General features: G+C 29.9%; 5 protein-coding genes across 11 annotated transcripts in view; 4 read left to right on the forward strand and 1 right to left on the reverse strand.

Moving 5' to 3' along the window:
- Nucleotides 1-1,469: 1,469 nt before the first annotated feature.
- Nucleotides 1,470-5,104, forward strand: LOC125066326 (protein bric-a-brac 2-like). Of its 4 annotated transcripts, none has more exons than XM_047674369.1 (7): nt 1,470-1,635; nt 1,723-1,863; nt 2,141-2,272; nt 2,728-2,861; nt 3,155-3,345; nt 3,641-3,827; nt 4,422-5,104. In XM_047674369.1, exons 1-7 carry the CDS (start codon nt 1,558-1,560, stop codon nt 4,579-4,581), a joined length of 1,023 nt encoding a protein of 340 aa, XP_047530325.1. In that variant the 5' UTR covers nt 1,470-1,557; the 3' UTR covers nt 4,582-5,104. The 4 variants fall into 4 exon arrangements, with proteins under 4 accessions (XP_047530325.1, XP_047530327.1, XP_047530326.1 ...); XM_047674371.1 differs by lacking the exon at nt 4,422-5,104 and adding an exon at nt 4,079-4,247; XM_047674370.1 differs by lacking the exon at nt 2,141-2,272.
- Nucleotides 5,105-5,491: 387 nt separating this feature from the next.
- On the forward strand, nt 5,492-9,329 carry LOC125066418. Its single transcript, XM_047674485.1, has 7 exons — nt 5,492-5,681; nt 5,895-6,035; nt 6,395-6,526; nt 6,862-7,013; nt 7,819-7,973; nt 8,801-8,984; nt 9,169-9,329. The coding sequence occupies exons 1-7, from the start codon at nt 5,604-5,606 to the stop codon at nt 9,311-9,313; spliced, it is 987 nt and encodes a 328-aa protein (XP_047530441.1). The 5' UTR covers nt 5,492-5,603; the 3' UTR covers nt 9,314-9,329.
- A 1,331-nt stretch (nt 9,330-10,660) lies between these two features.
- Nucleotides 10,661-14,584, reverse strand: LOC125066270 (spermidine synthase). Of its 4 annotated transcripts, none has more exons than XM_047674288.1 (4): nt 14,459-14,584; nt 13,988-14,194; nt 13,635-13,760; nt 10,661-11,752 (listed from the first exon to the last, which is right to left on the reverse strand). In XM_047674288.1, the coding sequence occupies exons 2-4, from the start codon at nt 14,189-14,191 to the stop codon at nt 11,216-11,218; spliced, it is 867 nt and encodes a 288-aa protein (XP_047530244.1). In that variant the 5' UTR covers nt 14,192-14,194; nt 14,459-14,584; the 3' UTR covers nt 10,661-11,215. The 4 variants fall into 4 exon arrangements, with proteins under 4 accessions (XP_047530244.1, XP_047530245.1, XP_047530246.1 ...); XM_047674289.1 differs by having other exon boundaries at nt 14,464-14,583; XM_047674290.1 differs by having other exon boundaries at nt 13,988-14,191; nt 14,459-14,566.
- Nucleotides 14,585-14,791: 207 nt separating this feature from the next.
- Nucleotides 14,792-16,644, forward strand: LOC125066254 (ubiquitin-like-conjugating enzyme ATG10). The gene is made up of 2 exons (XM_047674259.1): nt 14,792-15,344; nt 15,562-16,644. Exons 1-2 carry the CDS (start codon nt 15,031-15,033, stop codon nt 15,761-15,763), a joined length of 516 nt encoding a protein of 171 aa, XP_047530215.1. The 5' UTR covers nt 14,792-15,030; the 3' UTR covers nt 15,764-16,644.
- Nucleotides 16,645-20,937: 4,293 nt separating this feature from the next.
- LOC125066315 (phospholipid-transporting ATPase IF) overlaps nt 20,938-22,548 on the forward strand; it is a 29,274-nt gene continuing 27,663 nt past the window's right edge. Inside the window, exon 1 of the mRNA XM_047674357.1 lies at nt 20,938-21,083. Within this exon, the coding sequence (XP_047530313.1) occupies nt 20,988-21,083 (96 nt within the window). The 5' untranslated portion in view covers nt 20,938-20,987. The remainder of the gene's footprint in view (nt 21,084-22,548) is intronic.

Raw genomic sequence — 22,548 nt, forward strand, 5'->3', positions numbered from 1 at the left:
TGTACATAATATAACCAGCTGATGATAAAAGATGACAATGTAATCTGTCTCTATGGTCTAGATATGTGATTGGAAAACTGAAATAATATAAAATACTTTTTTGTGGACTTCCACAATATGGTTATTTTTATTAATTTGTATTCTTTGAATTATTATAAAAACATTTATAAGGAAGGATCGTCGATGCTTTTCGTATAACAGAGAGTTCGGTCATCCTTGCGGATTGAATACTCCGTAAAATTGCTCAGTTAATGGGTTGCCATGCACGAATTGTGATTCGGTGAATTGTTTTCGGAGAATTTTCCGCAGACGGGTTAGGCACGCTCGGGCCCCTGTACTGAACCACGGGCGGCCAGCGGAAAAGCGGTTTCTTTGGATTTCCCTGTGTCCGCTAGGTCAATATGATGAACAGTCGCCTCCACCGGACCACTTATCGCGGCAAGGCACGGGCTGTACGTTGACTGTCCTCGAAACGCGGCTGCAAGTATCCACTTTACGAGTTTTTCACCATGCGTACGGTGGCAACAAACCAGGCCTATGATTAACAACCTATCACCAGACGAGTAGATCATCGCTCAGATATCCCTTATCGCCTCTTACGACAACCACGGGAGAAAGACAGGCAGTGAATTGAATTCTTTTTCCGTCACTGTACGGACCTAACTGCACATTCCTGATGATGTTTTTTCAAGGCCGAGTACTAAATGAATATTTAATACAAATTAAGCATACAATCAGGTATGATTGTTATTGTCGTTGTTGGTTAAAAAATCATGAGGTGTTCTAGCCACTGGGCCCTGTCGGCATGATTGACACTCATAAATTATTCACTATAATGTGCAAATGATCTTTCATATATTAAATTAATAGTCGAATATTTCTATCATGAATGGGAAGTTAATACTAATGTAATAATTTTAAATTCAAGTAAATTATTGATAAATAACAATAGTGTACTTGAATAATGCATCGAAATTGTTATATATATGATAACTGAAAATTAGTCATAAGCCTGACTGTTCTAAACAAATACTGCTGTAAATAACTTATATCCTTAACTAATAGCAATAAAAAGGGACAATTGTCAAAAAATATTTTGTTTCACGATTTATTTTTTAGGCTGTATGTTGCAATATCTTGGCTTAGCGATTTCCAAGAGAACATAAATGAACATAGATTTTTTATTCTGCTGTAATGTTATTGTTTTGATTGATCTATTTCGATTTTCGGTATTTTTTAATCAAAAGTCAAAGTCAAAAATCTTTATTCAATATAGAAGTGTTTGCACTTGCTTATTGATTGTCAAAAATCTACCACCGGTTCGGAATTTAGCACCTCGGACCTGAGAAGAACCGGCGAAAGAAACTCAGCGGGATATATTTTTTTCATTTTTTTTAACCATTTTCCATGTAGGTACAATGATAAGTATATTTTAGTTGTTTGAAACAGCCTGGAGGCGATCATTTCATTCCATTCTTTATTACATATAAATATAGAGAGGTATATAGGTATAAAAATCATATCGTTGTGAAAAGATACTTTTGAAAGTTGAACACAATGTTAGAAACACAATTTTCCTTGTCGTGGGAGCAACATATGTTTAACATAAGTCACGGTTTAAGTAAATTCCGCCAGGTAAGTTCTTTCTTTGGATATTCTATTAAAACTCACACTAATAAAATATTGTTTTCTTGTATTTCTTATTTAATTATATTTTTATAGAATGGTGAATTTGTGGATATGACTTTAGCAGCTGATGGATACTTCTTAAAAGCTCATCAAATGATACTGTCCCTTGTTAGCCCATATATCAAAGATATCATAGCTTCATTACAATGCACACACCCTGTTATATTTTTAGATGTAAGTATTAATATCCGTTAAACTTATTGCAATGGTATAAGAATCTCTATGTCACTCTTATGAAAAGTATCATATAATAGTTTTGGTGATTAAGAATATAACTAATTACTATGATAAGTTTAATTAAAACCATGAAATGACATTATGTTAAAGTAATATCAAAATCTACTTTTTAATAATTTTGACTGGCCTCTGCGTCAATAAGGTATAGAAATTAGAGACCAAAAAGAAATTTTAAAAATGTTTACATTGTCTGTAATTTCCACATTTTTTCTAGAATGTATCATATAAAACTTTATGCTCAATATTAGATTATGTATATAAAGGAGAAGTACAAGTTACAAAAGAACAACTAGATGATTTAATAAAAGTCGGCAAAGTATTACAGATCAAAGGATTACAAGAAATGGTATGATATTTATATCTCAACATCAGTATAATTTTCACTGACATATGGAAGAACAATGTTTGATTAAAGCATATTTATGGTTCTTTTTGTTTTATGCAAGTTTCATAAAATAAAATATGATAATTTTTAAAGAGCACTTTTCATATATTCGGTTATTTGGGTTAGTTTCTGACTTTTTAACTTTTAATGTGTTAAATCTGAAGATGATGATAGAAAATTCCATTCAATTTTATTATAATACCCTATAAACTTACACCAGCCAACAAAATATTTATATTTATAGATATACCTAGTATATATATATATATATATATATATATATATATATATATATATATATATCTTTTTTTTTTCATTATTACAACATTGTAAGAGTTGTTAAATATATATATACTTTCAAATTTAATTTCAATATTTTTTTGTACTAAATATAATTTATATTTTTTGTATTACAGACGTCACAAACAACATCCTCAAATTTACCATCAAATTTAATTGATCCTAGTGTCATAGTAGACTCAAATAGTTCAGAAGATAAAGATGATCCATTACAGACCAAAGTAGAAACTTTAGAGGAATCAGAGGAGCAGTAAGTGTATCAATATACAACTTTAAAAATGGTACTATATGTTATTTTATATTCTTAATAAAACTGCAAGGATTTAAACAGATTTATTGCTAGCTATTTGCTTGATATTCTCCTTAAGACTGGTTTTGTTACTTTCCCACCATCTAATGGTACTTGTGGTACCACAAGTACCATTAGATGGTGGGAAAGGTATACCCACTGGTGGTACTTGAGACTTAGGTTCTCAATTGTAAATGTGCAGATGTTATACTTAAAACTGTAATAAGTGAAACACATTTGTATAATAATTTCAGATTTAGCATGACAGATGATCTGACAAAAAATGAATTTAATAATAATCAAGATCTTTTTGAAAAGGATGTTGAATTACAATTAGAATGTAATGACGGAAAAGTGAATGATCCAGCTATGTCCCAGATAGCTTGCAGTAGTAATTCTAACAATGCTGATAATTCTTCTTTCATTATCAATCAAGATAGCAATGGTATGATTGAATTATGAAATGACTTCATTATATTTTTCAACGATAGTTCCAAATTAGATGACCATAATTCAAGTAAAGCTAATGTTAATTGGGATGTTAATCTTAAAAACTGTAGTCCTTTTGTAAGTTATTAATATTATAAATTTATTAACATGTGTATATTTACTTGATTGAATATACATGTCTTTAAAATCTTTATGTATAATAATCACTTAATAACATAATTTGAAGACAAACAAATGTGACTGCTATTCATATAATACCAGTATTATGCCATTTATATATTATCTTTTAGATTTTCCAACTCCTTTCTTCACAATATCAAATCAGGGCTCGTTGCAGTTGGTATTAAATAGGCACTTATATTTTCTTAAATATAAAAGTACAAGTGCATCTGGTCATTCACAATGGAAGTGCGTAAACTACATCAACACGAAGTGTCCCGCATATGTAATTACTAAAAATGATAAGGTTATCCAAAGGTTAGTATAGGAAATATTTTCACAACTTTGGTTTCATTGACTTTGTGATATTTTACAGTTTTATTATTAATTAAAGTGCCCATGTTTAATAATAGGAATCATAATTTGCTTTCCCTTCCCACATATTTCAGTTGCAGATTTTGATTTTCTATTCAATTCTTTTGTTTTGTTCCTTTCACTTTCACTCAATTCATAATTTCATCCCATCCCATCCCATATTTAATATTATATTCGCTTAATTTTAAACATAGGCATTATTGAACTGCTGCTGCTGCATTTGTCAGGGAACTGACAAATGTACTTACCTGTTTCAACAATTTCCACACTTCTACAGGTATTCTATCCAGTCCCAACCCTTTTCCATTTTCCGTTTTTATTGTGCACAACAATTACCATTTCCTACAGTAGTACTATCATATTCACCAGTGGATGTCCATACATACCAAGTAATTACCTAATCACTTTTACCTCACTTTTAACAGACTTTGACCTTGTCATGGCCTACAAAAATGGTCTTTTATTAGTTAAAATAATAATCATATCAAACTTATTATAATTTTAGAGTTAAACATCTAATAATCTTACATTTTATAGGCATATTAGACATGCGCATCCATACCACGATATCAAGATCGCTAAGAAAGTTGCATCTGGTGAAATGTTTTCTAGTATGAGTAACGCTGAAGAATTTGCAAAAACGAAAAAGGATTCTAAATCTAGATATAATAGAGGGAAGAAAAATTATACAGAATAACAGAAAATCTTGGTCATTTTTTTTTCACATTTAATATAAGCACTGTTACTCATAATACATATTATGTTTATTTAGTGAAGTAAATTAATAGCTGGTAAATGTTCCACTGCTTGGCTAACACCTGCCCTCCTTTCGAGGTTTTTCCACCACTCTGCTCCAATTCGAATTGTGGATACTTGTGTGGCAGAATATCATCAATTTGACATAAAAACAAATGCAGTTTTGCACACAATGTTTTCCTTCAAGACCGAGCAGGTAATGAATTACAAACATAAATGAAGCAAATAAAAATTCAGCGGTGCTTGGCTTGAACCCGTAACAGTCGGTTTAGAGGCACGCGTTCCAGCCATTGCGCCATCTCGGCTCTATAAAATATTAGTAACCCATTGTCATATGTCCTAACTTTATTTAAACAGTTCAATAAAGTTCAGACAGGAAACCTGTATGACACTTTAAGGTCTACAAGCAACTGCATGAGTTGTAGGTACATACAATAAGGTTTAATTAAAATTGAGAATTATGATTACCTATTCGATATTATCAATTAAAGAATTTAAGTACAAAACAAGATTTTTGTAACAAAAAGAAAACAAAGAACAAACAAACAAAGAAAACAATAATTTTATATGTTTTTTAATTCCGAAATACTAAAATTGGCAATTAGAAGCCACTAGCATAAAATATTTTTTCTCTAAATATGGTATATCAAATTTAATCATTACTGACTACGTATATAATCTTTACACAATGAATTTAGGAATGAAAATTAGGGTACATTTATTAATATATTTATAATAACAAAAGCTAAATTATTATAGAAGTCAATAGTTAATATTTTTGCACTGTATAAAATAAATAATATAAGCTGTGGTAAATTAGTTTGTCAATTTTGACATTGTTAGGCTGTCTGTCATTCAATGACAATTCGCTTGACAGTTCAACCTTCAAACTGATGTTTATAAGAACTCTAGAGACTGAATATTTAAACGAAAAGAAAAATAATATTTTTGATTTAATTAAGTATGGAACAATCTCAATTTGCTCTGTCATGGGACGAGCATGTCCAGAATATTTGTAACGGATTAAGTTTGCTGCAACAGGTAAACAATATAATATAAATAACTGAATTTCATAGCTTAAACTACAATTGAATTGATGAAACTTGTAATTAATTGTTCTTATAATTTATCTTAATATACAATAAAATACGATAAGTTTCTCTTTACTGTATACAATTTCGCTTTCATACAGTAATATATATTTTAGTTTAGTAATTGAGTGTATTATTATTAATGAAATAAAAATAATTTCAGAATGGTGAATTTGTTGATATGACATTAGCAGCCGACGGGCATCACGTTAAAGTGCACCAAGTTATAATGGCTCTAAGTAGTCCTTTTTTGAAAGATTTAATATCCACAGCTCAATGTCCTCATCCTGTAATATTTTTAAGTGTAAGTACTACACCTATTATTATTACTGTATCTGTATTTGAATTATTCCTTTTATAATTTTGCATTGTTTCTATAAATACAATAGAATATTAATAATACAATATTCAGTACTGTACAATATACACTTATAAAAATTGTTAGTTATTTATTTTGGAAACAAAAATAATTTTATTGATTAATTAAATACAAAAAATTAATGAAACTTAACCGATTTTTTTACAAATATTACAATATAGAGTGTGAGAATATAAGATTATAAATAATGTATTTAAATACAAACATATGTCATAATTTCATTTTTTATAAAAAGGCACAAGTTCTATTCCTAACTTTTTTGCAAATTTAGTTTTATATTACAGAAAATATCCCATACTACATTGTCAGCATTGCTTGAGTATATGTACACAGGAGAGGTTTTGGTGGCTATAGAGGATCTAAATGAGCTTATAGATGCAGCTAAAGAGCTGCATATTAAGGGTTTACAAGAGATGGTATGAGAAATTCTATTTAATTAAATATATTTTAATTATTTTGTTTGTCAATCTATTTTTACTCATTATACAGATATAATTTAAAATATAATACAAGAAATTTCAATAAGTAAGGGAATATCCTTTAATTTTCCCACTTCTGGACAACCATTATTCTCTGGGGAGGTTCTCTTTCTTTCTTCTATAGAAGAAGATTTGGAACCTATTCCATGGAATATATTGCTTAAATGTGTATTGGTGAATAATATATTATAAAGCATAATACATTTTTTTTTTTCTAATAAAGAGTTCAGTAGTCAGTTCTATCAAAAATGTTATAAGTGTTTACATTCCAGAATTTGTCCCAAGCTCTAACAAGTGACCAACAAAAATCACCAGAAGTGTTCTCTACACAAATAGAAAGCCTAGAAGCAGAGGAGGATATTTGTTACTTTGAAATTTCAAATCAGAATGATGAACTAAGTAAAATTGACTTAGAACGAAACAGGTAATACATTTCCTATTTTATTGTATGCCTTTTTATTAACGATTTCTACTGTAGCAGTACTTTGAGGTTTTGTAATTTAAAGTATGAGGAATATGTGGAATATGAATATTGTAAATAGTCTTACAAATTTGGTTCCATTAAAATATTTCAAGAGTCGAGATGGCCCAGTGGTTAGAACGCATGCATCTTAACCAATGATTACGGGTTCAAACCCAGGCAGGCACCACTGAAATTTCATGTGCTTAATTTCTGTTTATAATTCATCTCGTGCTCGGCGGTGAAGGAAAACATCGTGAGGAAACCTGCATGTGTCTAATTTCAACGAAATTCTGCCACATTTGTATTCCGCCAACCCGCATTGGAGCAGCGTGTTGGAATATGCTCCAAACCTTCTCCTCAAAGGAGAGGAGGCCTTTATCCCAGCAGTGGGACATTTACGGGCTGCTAATGCTAAAACAAAAAAAAAAAATTATATACGTGTAGTTATAAAATAAAATACTTATTTAGCATCAGCACTATAAAAAAAAGCAGAATAATCCATAATCAATGCTTGCATATATCAAAATAATTGTCATATAGGATACAATGTGAATTATTTTTTATTTATATTTAAATGCCCAAGGTACTTACACCATACTCTAACTCCATCGGTTGTAAGAGTTAGTTTATATTTTTAACAGTGTTAACTACTACTTAACATTAGGTGGCCAATTTATAGTTCCCGTACATGATATAATGATGGTTTTTATACACTCAATTTAAGTTGAACTTAAACTATTAATAATAAACAGGTGTCTCATTGTAGCTGCAGCCTGATAGAGAACGATGTACAAGTGATGGACGATAATATAGACGATTTGTATGAAATTGATGTCACAGATGAAAAAGACAATGTCACTACAGAAATGGTTCCTAATTATACAAATATTGATAGCTTACCTAGTAATCAAGATCCAACAAGTAAGTAGATTTTCCTACGTATGTATGTTACCGTAACATTACAAATTTCGTTCGATTACAATCTATCTCGTCAGATTGTAAACTGTCGAAATAATGTGAACCGTGAAATATGATTGCAATTTAATGCATTATTTTTCGCTATATTGTAATATATCGAATTAAACTGGTATATTACAATCTGTCCTGCGTCAAATTGTCAACTCTCGAAAGCTTTTCCTGTCTTATTGTAAGAGCGACCAATCAATGTCACCGTTATTATTCGGTAGCTTACAATCTATCAAAGTAAATTTCAGTTGAATTATAAAGACCCTAACCTAACCGAAATATTATGAACCTAATCGAAATTGTTTATAATTTATATCAAATACAAAATACAGACAAAATATACAGATATGTATTTATAAACCTAATGCTGCTATGGATGTATTCACTCCAGAAGGTGCTACATTTTGTATGAGTCTGTGATGCTGGGGCTAATAAAATGTCATAGTTTGCGTGTGATAACTAAAACAAGTCAGCAGTACTTTATTTAAAAAAAATAAAATTCGAGAGGCATTCCTATACTTGTCTATATTTACTGTTTTTTTTCCTGATGGCAATATATCTAATGCTGGAACCACACATGTGTAATTGCGATAATGATTATCGTGTTATTAAAAACTCAAGTTATATTTTTTTAATGTTAGGGAATAGCTTGGACGATAATTTGTTTTTCAAAATCATAGAATCTTTTGTTTTTTTTTACACAGAATAGCAATGCCTTTTCTCTGTTTACTTTGTATATATGTTATTATTAATTTTTGCTAGTATACATTATATAATTTTAGACCTCAGCACACTACAATACACAGTATCCAATCAGGGCTCACTGCAGATGATCCTAAATAGGTTTATATATTACTTGAAGCACACGAATCGTGACATGTCCCGGCAGTGGAGATGCGTGGAGTACCTTAACAATTGCAAGTGTCCCGCGTACGTCTTCACCAAAGACGATGTTGTTGTACAAAGGTAATATTCTATTAAAAATATATTACAATTCGAGTCTGACTTTAACTATTTAATCAATGTAGAAATTTCTGGTTTAATTCAATTATGATAAAAATATCTTTTTTTTTGGCAACATTTTTAAAATGCAGACGATTTAAAACTTTAATAATTAATTCTGAGAAAATAATTTATATATATTCTGTAGGATATCAGCCCACAATCATCCATTCCACGACCAAAAGATATTGAAGAAAGTAAAAGCGGGCGCCATTTTTACAGCAATAAACGACGCGGAGAACGAAGGAACGATCATGAAAAGCAGACTGGAAGAACAACACGAAACCGAATAAATGACGTGTTTAAAATTATATTTACACTTTTATTTATTTATCTGTTATGTTGTTCTTTATTTTAATTCAAAGATAGAAATACTTACGTATTTCATAAAAGTAGCAATTGTCTATGGTATCTTAATGTTTGATTAGTTCTACATATTTAGTATACAGTGAGCCAAAAGCCCGAGAGTAGGATTCTAGCAGTAATATATACTTAAATATAGTATTATGAGATATATGCTTATTCCCATCGAAAAAGGAGTATAGCCTATTCCAATGGAAGTAGGAAAAAAGATAAACAAACCTTAGATTGATTTACGTATTTATGCGATTTGCTAATAACTCTGCTATATCGTGCACTACTAAGAGTTGATGATTATATATTTTATTTATAATACAAGACCATTACTCTAAACTGCTTATTTCCGCTTTAATTTTACTTCCAACGTTACGATAACAGTTTCGTCGACGTTTAAAACGCCATTTTTTCACAAATCCATAGTGAATATCATAAATTAATCGAGCTCTCAACTGCTGTGTGTCAATTTGCTGTGAAATGTTGTTTATTTGGCTTTTTCCTGTTATGGTTGGAATAGAGTATAGAGATAAACAAACCATAGATTTACGTATTCTATACGATGCTAATCTCTGCAATAAATTAAGAGCGATTATGGTGAATTAGCAGTTTTTACAAAAATCGGATCCTAATATTTATTAGCTACTTAAACAAAAAATACTGTACATTAGTAAGTCTTTTTAATAGAATTTATTTATGCAATCCATAAACTTTACTGTTATTTGAAAGATTATTTGTTAAAAGTGCATGTTTTCAAAAACGTCTACATGACAGTGAAAATTGAACGCTTTTACATACATAGAAATGAGTTGTAAGTTATTTCTGTAAATAGAAAATCATATTTTTTTAAATTGAAATTACGATTAAACGTAATTTATTTATATTTTTCAATGGTACCTATAAACATTGAAACGCAGCCCCCAAATTGGCATACCGCGTCGAACTTCACAAGGGAGAACGTATCACTCGTCGTTATTTTCTACGGAAACTGTCTCTCGGTTCAGAAGTTTTATTTTTTCATTACAAAAATATCATTCTTCTGATGACAATACATTTTAGCCGTCTAAAAAAAGGAGGTTTTTAATTCAATCGTATTTTGGATTATTGTTTGTTCAGAACCACGTACCACGCATTTATTGGGGACTAACTTACCACCTACCTTTTTAATTCCCATAGAGCTTTTTTTAAGCTAGCATTTGACCATTACAGAGTATAATTTGATTATTTTCGGAACGGGATATTGAAAAAAAAACAGTTTATAAAAAAATAAAATTTATTGTCCCCGATTTAACAGTAAATATAATATATGCAACAATATACAAAAATATGTATTTCGATTTATGTATCACAATAATTACGTACTTACTACTATTTTTATATGCATCAAACTTTTTTAAAATTTAGGCTAGTATATAAATATATGTATAAAAAATATGGAATGTTCTGGAATGTATTAAAGTATAAACATCTCCGAGTATTATTCAGTCTATATATTACGAGAACATTCAATTCACGCTTGTCACGTTAATAGTCTAAATTTAAAGACGGTGAAACTGCGAAACGCAGCTCCTTATAATATAAAAATATTTTACACTAAAACCTTTTCCAAACGCACTGTATTATCTGGTAAACGTTTTATGTTTAATAGTACTTTCAATTAGGCATTACAAAAAATCTTCTCCTCATTTATTAGAAGGCACAGAATATAAAATAATTAATTAAAACACTTAAAACTAGATTCGATTCGAGCTTTGCATAAAGATTTATAAATGGATCCACCAATGAATCGATAATGTAAAAATAAATGCATATTGAATAAGTACAAAAGTATCTTCATAAAATTAAGATTCAATTTCATTCTTAACAAACGAAGGAAGTGAGAACGCAGCTTTATGGATGTCACTATTATAGTACCTCAAATTCATACTTTTTATTTCTTCGTGCGAGAATTTTGTCGTTGGTTGATCAAGTTTAACGCTTTCGTCTAAAGAGCCAATCACGAAGCCGATTTGACCGCACGGATAGGTAGGAACTGAAGTTGTTGCGTACGCAGCAATTGGAAATTGATTTTTACAAAAACGGAGTGTATTTTTAACTAGACCCATACTGTCCCAGAAGGTTCCCGCTTGCGAACAAACTATACCATTAGGTTTCAATGCACTTTTCATTAATGCGAAGTAATTTTCTTGGAATAGGCTGACAGCAGGCCCAATAGGATCGCTGCTGTCTGTTATAATAACGTCGAATTCGTGACTATGGTTCTTCATAAATTCGAAACCATCCCCTACATGTAAAGTCAGCTTTTTGCTTTCAAAACCAACAGCCATAAATGGAAGGTACTTCTTGGAGACTTCTATAACTTTTGCGTCGATTTCTACCTGAAATAAACAGATAAAAAACATATACCTTCAGGTTTATTATTCATATACATCTACGCATAGATAATACGTTTAAACAATACACACTGCTCTAATTATTCATTTTTAAAAATAATCATAAATTACAACAAAGTAAAATAGTTTTTTAGTTAAGAGTCTATTTTTTCTAAAGATTGACTCTTTGTCTTTCTTTTCGAAGTGTTGCTATATCACAAACAACTAGAAAGAAATAAAAAATGGACCTAGAAATATGAGCTATTTTTTTGGTAAATCCAAACTTATTTTTTAGTACTCTCTTTTTCAAATGAAATTACAGGGGGTGAAATATTGTATGAAAAGGGTTGAAAGTTTGTATGAAAGTCCGTCATCCTTTAAGTGAGAAACATGAAACGTTATTTTTGGGATACTGATTAAAAATGAGTAGATTGGTATTTAAGCGTTTAAGAATATATTACGAGACCCCTTAAAGTAGTGAAATAAGGATTGAAAAATAGTATGGAAGTCCGTCATTTTTTATGTTAGAAACATGAAATTTTATCTTTGGGATACTAATAAAAAATGAATAGATACGTATACGTGTTGAGAACATTTGTATTTTTTCTCACTTTGATAATAAGTCAAGATGTATGTACAAATAATTTTTTATAAAAAAAAAAAAAATATAATTTAAGACGAATAGTTAGATCATAGTGTAAACACGTGAGAGTATTTTTCATCATTAAAGGTTATCAGATACATCTAATGACCTTTTTAGTTACTGGGACGAGATAATTTTTATCATGTTGACTAATGTTACATTTAATTTAATTGTTTCATCTTCATTTATATAATATGTAATATGCCGATGATATAATTATTTCATGACAGGCTGACATATTTCATAGACAACATCAAACATTATAAATTCTCAAAAACAATTAATTGATTCATAAAAAGTATACTACTTTATAACTTATAAAATTTTGAATATTTGTTACATGTCAATGCCAAATTTCAATACAATTAATCCAGTATTATATCAATATCAATTATAACATAGCAACTAAACTACTTTTTTTTTTATATTTCTGATTTATGACAAGTAAAGGGTGAGCACTAAATAATTTATGACATTGTCTATTATGTCTTAAAAAGAGATTAATTTGTTATTGAGAAAAAATGGCCTTCCATCTATGTTATAGTTTTTACTGCATTGCAACATATAATTGATTAAACGCTGTGTGGTTTCTTATCATACAAACAAGTGAATTATCATTAAAAACACATTTATCACTGATGTGGTTGAATTTGTGTAGAATACTAGATAATATTCTATGCATTGTGACAAGCATAGACTTTTTAGAATAGGAGTTTAGGTACACATCCTTAATGAGGCCGAATGATAAAAAAAACATTTCAGTTATTTAGTTTATGAGTGCATAATGATTTAACATCATTAGATGATAAATTATTCGACAGTGACTTAATTTTACTTACTTAATAAATATTATATTATCAAACAACATTTCTTTATCATGAATAAACGTAAGATAAAAATGATATTTATTTGTACTATTATGTATTTTGGTAAATGGTTAGCAGACAAATATTTAGGATTCATCTAATGATAGTTAATTATTTAACTTTATTAATTATAATTACTTTAGATACATTATATTAAAAATCCGATTCATTATTATAACCATCTTAATTTAATGGCTTAAGTTCCCTTAACAATTTACTAAATTAAAATACCCTTTTCAAAGAAATTCATATTCAACATGGAATAAACCACAGGCTATTAAAGGTCTTACACAATGATATCAAGTCAATCCATAGTCGGTATTCTCTGTGATTGCAATAGGCTTTGCTTGTGTTTTTTTTTAATATTTATTTTGAATACCTGTACAATTTCCTTGACTTTAGGATGTTTTGCTACATCCCTGGCGACACCACCATCTCCACCTCCCACAATGAGCACCTTCTCTGGATTTTTATGGCAACAAAGAGGCAGGAACGATATCATCTCCTAGTAGAAAAATTACTTTGTGAATTTAATATGCATATAATAAAGTAACTACTTAATGCTTGAAAGTAGTTAATGAACTGTACACTATTTTACACTATTATTTTTATGTTACATTTATTATTTTTTAATGATTTTATAAGAAGCATGTGATGTCTTGAAATTAAAAAACTAGATAATAATATCTTGGGATGACTTGACAAATCTCTAGTATCTTTATAAATAATTACTTGGTAAGAAAATTCATCTTTCTGTGTGCATTGAATAATTCCGTCCAGTACGAGAACTTTGCCAAGGCTGGTGGTATCAAAAACTTGGATATCTTGGAACTGGGATCTCTCATGGTATAAGACTTCTTTCACTTCAAATGAGAATGTGCTTCCAGGCCACATTTCACAAGATTCCGTAAACCAATTTTTCTTCATGGTGTCCATCTTCTAAAAAATAAATAAAAAAAATATAAATGAAATAATTATCTACAAACTTTAATTCCATCACGAAATCTTACATCTTATTCATTCAAAATATAGCATATAAGAGATGAAGAATAAATGAATGCACTCAAAACTGCAATTACATCAAAACAAGTTTAATTCCGGTACAGAATACAAATTCTTTCGCCCTAAGTAGATGTATTCCCAAAAATATTTGTTTTTTGTTTAAATATAATAATTTCATTCGTGAAATATATATATATACACCTTAAGTCGATGTATCGAATGTAAAATCAAAACCGCGGAGTCGGCGGACGGCACAAAAAGTATCAAGTATATAGCCACTACACTACTGCCTACACACTACGTTTTAGACGGTCGTTTGGACGGTCAATGACATCCACCAATCACAATTGACATTTGACAATTGACACCATCAATCATCATCTAACGTCAATTGTCAAATAATAAATGCTTAACATATCTCTTATATTCTCTTTTATCTGTGTAAAAGTGTAGAATAGACAATCAATAAAATTATTGTTGATGCCGGAAATACAGAACTAAACAAAATTAGTAAGTCTTCCAAAAAGTTGCATATTCAGTAGCATTCAACATTTAACATAACACGCATTTTGTAAACTTGTTCAATTTAGATTTTGTAAGCGGCTTAGGTCATAAATTATATGTCTATGGTAGCTAAATTTCATAAATGTTAGTGTTCTGTGGGCAGATTATTGATTTTTCAGTTTTAAATTTTCATATAATTCAGTTTTCTGACAGATTTCGACGGCAGACCCATTTCCTTGTTTTCAATTATCAATAAACAAGCTTACACAATGAGAAGGATGAATTGTAACACCATAACGCCCGAGGAATTTGTATACGCTGCAAGAGATTTTATTGAGTTATCTAATAAGTATTTCGATAGCTGGACTATTCACCAAAACGACAATGAAATATTGAACACATACATTAAAAAAGAAGAATTTGTTAGTCATCGAGATGAGAATGACAAAATATTTTTGTATAGAGCTGAATATATTATTTTTTATAATCTCAGCTACGGAGTGCCATCGTTTAGCTTCAATCTTTGGGACTGTTCTGGAAAATTGCTAACTTTGGAGCAAGTAAGGGAGATTTCGCTTATGAAGTAAGTAATGGTTTCTTTGTATCATAGCTGTAGAGACATGGCGCTTATTATAAACAAAGTTATTTTATTTTGATATATTATTTTCAAACATCTCTCTATATTGTAAATATTTAAATGTATAAATAAAGTTAAGTCTAAGAACGAGAAACATGCATTAGATGAATTTAAAAAATATATAAGAATTTTTCTACAATTCAATTTTTTCTTTCATTTCTAGGATCAGTAAAGAAGATTTCTACTCTGTTGTGACACAGCAAGAACATCCCGTCATGTATCGGCCATATTTCATCATTCACCCCTGTCACACGGCCAAAATTGTATCTGCTTTTAGATACACATCAAGAAACCTTATAATCACTTTTTTGGGTCTTATAACACCATTGATTCAGTTAAATTTGCCATTGGAATATGGTTTATGACTAAAGAAACCCACTTAAATGCTCATAAAAATCTTTCAGATGTACCCTAACCTTGTTTGGTTTGATAGTCTTTTGATCCTTATAAGAAAAAGGATAGATTGAAATCATACAGGCAGCAAATCGTCTGTTCTAACTGACTTTACAAATGGTTTGAAGGTTTATAAACATTAAAACCATTTGTAACTTTGCCCCTTTTAAAAATAATTTTCCAACTATAATGTTGAAGGTACTCATAAAAACTTGTCGAATTGGTTACCTAACACAACTTTATATATATAATTGTGAAATAGAACTTCATGTTAAACTAGTCATGAATTAACAAAAATGATTCCAAAGGAACTATTTCATATAGTTCAAATCTCTATGTGGCATTTACTCATTGAATTTGTTTTTCTTTATTAACCTTAAAGTTAATCAATATGTCCCTAATAGTCCCATTGACGAGTAAGGCCCCACAGCACTTAGATATTCTCGTAATTTTTACAGTACATAAAGGTATAATCCCTTTAATTTTGCTTCTCCATTGTATTTTAGATCAATTCATCAGCTATCATGGTTATATAGTTTATATAACAGTTTATGTGGCATAGTTCTCATGATTAATTTCTTGCGATGAATGAAATTATTTTCAATGCCCATCAATACACTCTTATTAATAGTATAACATTTAACTAGAATGTTACATAAAATGTATAATAATTTTACCATGGAAGTATACTATTGGTGTAGTATGATCTCAATATATGTATGTGTAATGCTGTATTGGATATCTTAGTCAATAATAAATGTAATTTAGATATATTAATGTAGGAAATTCTATATATTATGTCAGTAAATAAAAACTTTTACATATATGATAATTGTAATTTAAGCAGATGGTTTTCCCATTTTTTAAGTTTATATAAGTTTATTTTTAATTCTTATTTAAACACTATTTGTTTATAAATTTACGGTTTGTTGTTTTTTTATAATGATATTGTGATTTTGAAACTATTTATGGAATGTACGTTTAATTTTTTTTATTCCATTAAAACAGATGTTTATCTGAAAAAGAAAACATATTTGAGTAAAGGATGTATAACAATTTATCTAAATTGATTATTTACATTGTATGGTCTTGAGTCTTGAGTCTTTTACTGTATTATAATGTAATATGAAGATACTCAATTAATATATAATAATTCATATAACTTTTTTATTGATTGACAAAATTCATAACAATGTACCGATTTTGATAAAGTTATACCGCACAATTTTTTGAAGATTCTGTTTATAAGTTTAATGGTGGCACCTCACTTGGCGTAACGTGTTCGCGTATTTGTAATAATTTTTCGCAAATTTTGACTTGTAAAGATATAATCTGTGATCTTTACAAGTCAAAATTTTTCACTTAACTTTAAAGAAAAAAAAAATCCTTATTTGTTATAAGGAATATTTTTGCTTTGACTACTGCATTCGCTCAGTACACAGCGTTGCATCGTTCCATTTATTTGAGTATTCAGTCTATGCGTGGATTAAGATTATATTATTTGCGAATAAACTAAATATTTAGTCAAAGATAAAAAATTTACTCGAACTAGTAACGCCGAGTAAAGTGCCCTTACAATGTGAAAATTATAGATAAAAGTATATTTTTTTATAATGTTTTATTTTATATAAGTGTCTATACAAAAAAAATATCTCTTTCTAGATTAATTAATCATGTTAATAGATTCCGAATAAACAGAATACCATCTATCCAGTTTTCTGGGATCGTAGTCATGTTATGTGTAATCATAGTCTTTACATGTATTGTCTATGGCTCTCTCAAATCTAAATGTTATCATAGATGTAGAATTGATCTCATATCAAATATCTTACGAATAAACAAATTTCAATGTGATATAGTTTGATTTTATATTTACATTTTTTTTTATTTCATTTATTTATTAGCGACAAGTTAGGACTGGTTTAGTTATTTAGAAAGTTTTTTTTTACTATAAATATATATAATTACAGTATGGATTTACCAATATTATGTGAAGAGTGGTGAGGTGGAATAAGCTTATTTTTCCTTTAACTAATAAACCAACCAAACAACTCATAATATATACTAATATTATAAATGTGAAAGGAAATTTGTCTATCTGTCACGGTTTCACGGCGAAACCACTACAGAAATTCATGATATTTTTTATGACCCAAGCTTAAACCCGAAAGGAAATACATGCTTATTATATATAACAAATGATGACCAAATCCGCAAAACGCGAGCGAAGAAGCGTGCGACAACTAGTTTAGCGTTAAAAAATAATCTAATTAATATTGCGTTCGGGGGCTTATCAAATTATCGATTGCACCGCTGAGGATTAATTTAAGGATTAATTCACGCCTGCAGTGCTGTAGTCATAAAATTTTACCAATGTTTTTTTCGAACTATAATGTTTTGAGGATATGGGACTGTGCATCAACAAGACCATATCTAAAATAAAACGTTCACTGTCTTACAATAGCACATCTATTTCTACGTGTTTTAAGGTAATTCGTAGAAGGAGGTATGGCAAGATCTTTATTCATCATAGTAGCATTCAGCAACTCAATTATTGGTTGATTAATCAAAAAATTATCGTTACAGAAGGCGACGACGAAAGAAATTCAACGGGGTTATAGTTATCTTTTTAGCAAATGTTTTTTTGCCGTGAAATTAATAACAACTTATATTTTAATTAATAACGGAACTTTTGAAAAGTTTGCTTAAAAAATGTCCTAAAACAATTATGTCATTTATCAATGTAATATGTATATCTTGTTTCTTAGAATTAAGAGTTTGAAAGAAACGATTTTCAGGAAAATATAAATTAGAGAATAATTGTCACTTACAGTAGGTACTATCTCGCGTTGGTACCGCTAAATGGTAAGTCAAGTCTATTTTATAACTGATGAAGAGAAATGGACTAAGAATTGAGCCTTGTAGGTCACCCGTATTGACTGGATACTTATTATTAAAAAAGGCGGTTTTCTTATAAGTAGCTAATAATAGTTATGTTAAAAATGTTTGATTTATGGTGTAAATTTATATTGTTCAAGATACATCACTATTTTTCATGTCACACCTACATATAACAATCTAAGAGCACTTTGTGCTTCGTAAGTCGGTAGCGGCGAGTGAGCTAAGTTATAAAATATACTTACTAATTAGTAACGTTGAAAAGTAAATGAAAGCTAAGGTCGCTTTTCAATTGCATTATTAACGAATTTTTGGCTACTATGACAGATGTTCTAAGTCTTGAATTCATATAATTGTATCTATATTATATTTAATGAAGACAGGAAACTCTGATATAACTGAGGGATCACTCGCGTGTCTGTCTGTTCGCCGAAAAGTAAAGTAGAAGCTTATAAATGTCTACTAAGTACTCAAACTCAACTCAACTCAAATTCAAATTCCTTTATTCAATACAGATGTATCACACTTTCTTATTGATGGTCAAATTAAACACTACCACCGGTTCGGAAAAGAAAACACCCTGACCTGAGAAGAACCGGCGAAAGAAACTCAGCGGGTCTTTTTTTTTACGTCAAATTAATCATATGCATAATTGTATATGAATAGAAACACTCAGGAGGCGATCGTTTCATTCCCAAGGTGTGATATCAAACATAAACTCACTAATTGTATAGTAACCTTTCGTACACAAGCGTTCCTTAACAATTTTTTTAAATTTCGCAACAGAAGCATTTTAAACGCTTTGTTAACTAACTAACGCTTTGTGAGGAGAAGGCTTAGAGCTTATTTCACCATGGTACTCCAATGCGAGTCGGTTGATTTTCATCCGAAGTAGTCATACAGGTTTCCTCACGACCTATTTCCTACCCTTTTATAATATACTGAAAAAAAAATTATATTAAAGAAATGGTAAATCGAGGATAATAAGTCGAGGTTTATAATAACAAATACATAGAAGCGAATTATGCTTGTGATAAGAGTAATATTATGCGATAACAATAGGTAATCTTTATTATTGTTAAGAAAATAAGAAGTTATCGTCATAATTAGTAAAAAATACTACAGTGGTCGCTCAGTATCAACATCGACCATATAAGATCATTTAAAAATTTGGGGGATTTTTTATTTGATATAACGTCTTATGTTTTATCTTTGCCCATTTTTACATATTGATTATTTGTTGCAAATATATTTAAAACTATTTATGTAACTTACGCAATAATTAAACATCAAATTTACTTCTATGACATCCATTATGACGTAGTTATAGTTTGTAATCTTTTAGGTATTGTTGCATAACGTTTTCTAAATACTTACCTATAATATTAGAATGCATACATCTATATTTGTTTATGAAATCTATATATATAAAAGCGAAATACCACTCAATGATAAATCACGAAATCTCAGAAATTATAACACCTACAAACTTGAAATTTATCAGGTAGGTTCCTTGTAGACATCCGCTAACATTTCCGAGTCGTAACGGATAGATGTCCTATCGAACTACTAGAGTGAGGGGGTAGAGTAGAGAGTAAGTTTGCAACCACACTTGTGTACTAGTTTATCCCGCCTCGCAGTAGGTTAGTCTTTAAGAGAAATGACGGGAGTTCGTTAGGGAGAACGGTAAATTAAAATTTTCATTCATTCATCACTAGTAGCTAAATACAGGGAGAGATGGCCGGGTCAAATAGACTAAATGATTAAGTATAACATTTTATATAAATAAATTATCCAGCTAATTTCAAATCGCTAGGCGATCATGGTTTTGAGGCTTGATTATGGCTGTACAAAAACTTCTGTATAACCTCTGATTACAATATATGAATGTGTACAAAGTTTTAGGTAACGCCTAAAATGGCTTAATTTAAAAGATAACTTTCATAAAATTAAATTTATCTTTAAAGTTTTTGTGATAATCATTAATTATTTTTTACCTCCATAATTTACTTAAAGTCTGGATGTTGTATACGAGAGAACTTTAAAACGATGTGGTTTAGTTATAACAAGAACCGGAGTTTCGCTCAAATATAAATTTAGTTAATATTATTGAAAAGACAATAAAAATGAAAGGTCTAGGGCTGTCGATTCAATCAGGTAAGTCGGGGCGTTTTATTGATACCGAATTGACATGATAAGATAAGTTACGACGTTACTTCAGTCGCTCATCCGTCCTGTTATTTGCAGTTTGTATAATTCGTACGTTTAGTGTATAATGGTGAACCATATGTTTATATAATGAGGAATAGTGGTGTTACCGTGACGAGTGTTTTCTTTGGAAGGCTCCGTGATTGTTTGGGCTCGTTTTTTCTTGTGACATGTTGTTGGTGGCGAGTAAGTATAGTTGTTTTTAAATAATGGCTTGCGAATTTCGTCATAAAGGACATTATCATTGTTTACTTCCTGGTACTAAAAAGTACTATTTGATATTACTAATTTGAATTTATCCCTTACATAATTTAAATGAACGTGTTCCGTTATTATTGTGTGACTTTTTTAAATAATTAAATATGATAGTTATTTCATTGCATAAAAGTTTTTTTATTAATCCAATTAAACAGCTGATTCACAGTTTAGCTCGATTTTTTTGTAAAATGTTCAAATAAGACATTTTATGCATCAATATTTAAATTAGCGCAATTTCATACATTAAATTAACTAAAGTAATGAAATCGACAGGGATTGGAGTCAATTCCACCCCGGTGCTCCAAACAGGAGCACGAGATGAATTATAAACATAAGCACATGAAACTTCAGTGTTGCTTGCTTGTAGATCTGTTGGGTTTAAACTTCGATTAAGATCTTAGCTCTTTATAATTTATTATCACTAGACACGTGGCCATGGATAATAATTCCTGACCAGCAGTAGATACACGCAAGCAGCACTATATTCAATCACAGCGCCGCCCCTGCGCACTGTAAAAAATGTAAACCCCGTAAAGTTTCGACACAAAATTTAAAAAAAAAAACAAAATGACTCATTTATTATATATTTTTATTAATCGTATTTTGTAAGATAAGAAGAGTACTTTCGATAACGCGAATAATTTATTTTTTCTCAATTTTGCAACCACTTAAAATTTGCCGCCTTGGGCACTAGCCCCGTATTCCTAGTGTAAATCCAGCGCTGCACGTTGCCTACGAGCAAATTAGTCAATAGACGATCCATAATTACTGCCAAAAGACCCACGAGTATAGAATAGTTCTAATTGGATACAATTATCTATCAAATGGTAATTCAACTACTCGTTACTTTAGTTTATCTATTTTAAAACAAACTTTGCTTAATTTAATACGTCGGTGTCGTATCTATAGCCGATTCGAATGGCAGAAGTAAAGATAAGTAGGATCCTGAATCTAAAATAGAAGATATTCATTATGTACTCGCAAAATTTAGGCATAAAAGGCGTTTTGTATGTCGGTCGTTAGTATCGGATACTTTAGAAGTAAAATTAGTGTGTGTTGTTAAGTGGAATAGTGTCGTATTATAAATAAAGAGGTATTACTCCAATAGTAGTACTCTAACTCAACAAAATAGTTTACGATTCTATAATTCTGTAATAAGGATATTTTTGTTTAAATATACCAGTGTTAAGGGGTTATTTTGGGAAGTTCGCACTTAGATACGGATGTTTAAATCCTATTCTAATTTTATTGTTGTGCTTTAAATAACATTACGAACCGGAGCTAGCTTCACTTTAATGAACATGTAAAAGCTTATGATGATTAGGTAATCTCGTTCTCGATGATGCCGATGGACGATTTTAGTAGCGTCTCGGAATAAGGTTCTGACCTTTTC

Source organism: Vanessa atalanta, chromosome 9 (assembly GCF_905147765.1).
Source record: "Vanessa atalanta chromosome 9, ilVanAtal1.2, whole genome shotgun sequence".
NCBI lineage: Eukaryota > Metazoa > Arthropoda > Insecta > Lepidoptera > Nymphalidae > Vanessa > Vanessa atalanta.

Bases quoted from the DNA above. Each gene is read 5' to 3' on its own strand.
- LOC125066326 (XM_047674369.1), top strand. From the start codon at position 1,558: ATGTTAGAAACACAATTTTCCTTGTCGTGGGAGCAACATATGTTTAAC. The intron at 1,864-2,140 runs GTAAGTATTAAT...CATTTTTTCTAG, and splicing joins ACCCTGTTATATTTTTAGAT to AATGTATCATATAAAACTTT. The intron at 2,862-3,154 runs GTAAGTGTATCA...TAATAATTTCAG, and splicing joins TTAGAGGAATCAGAGGAGCA to ATTTAGCATGACAGATGATC.
- LOC125066418 (XM_047674485.1), top strand. From the start codon at position 5,604: ATGGAACAATCTCAATTTGCTCTGTCATGGGACGAGCATGTCCAGAAT. The intron at 5,682-5,894 runs GTAAACAATATA...AAATAATTTCAG, and splicing joins GATTAAGTTTGCTGCAACAG to AATGGTGAATTTGTTGATAT. The intron at 6,527-6,861 runs GTATGAGAAATT...TTTACATTCCAG, and splicing joins TTAAGGGTTTACAAGAGATG to AATTTGTCCCAAGCTCTAAC.
- LOC125066270 (XM_047674288.1), bottom strand. From the start codon at position 14,191: ATGGACACCATGAAGAAAAATTGGTTTACGGAATCTTGTGAAATGTGG. The intron at 13,761-13,987 runs GTAATTATTTAT...TTTTTCTACTAG, and splicing joins AAGATGAATTTTCTTACCAA to GAGATGATATCGTTCCTGCC. The intron at 11,753-13,634 runs GTATTCAAAATA...TGTTTATTTCAG, and splicing joins AAGTCAAGGAAATTGTACAG to GTAGAAATCGACGCAAAAGT.
- LOC125066254 (XM_047674259.1), top strand. From the start codon at position 15,031: ATGAGAAGGATGAATTGTAACACCATAACGCCCGAGGAATTTGTATAC. The intron at 15,345-15,561 runs GTAAGTAATGGT...TTTCATTTCTAG, and splicing joins AGGGAGATTTCGCTTATGAA to GATCAGTAAAGAAGATTTCT.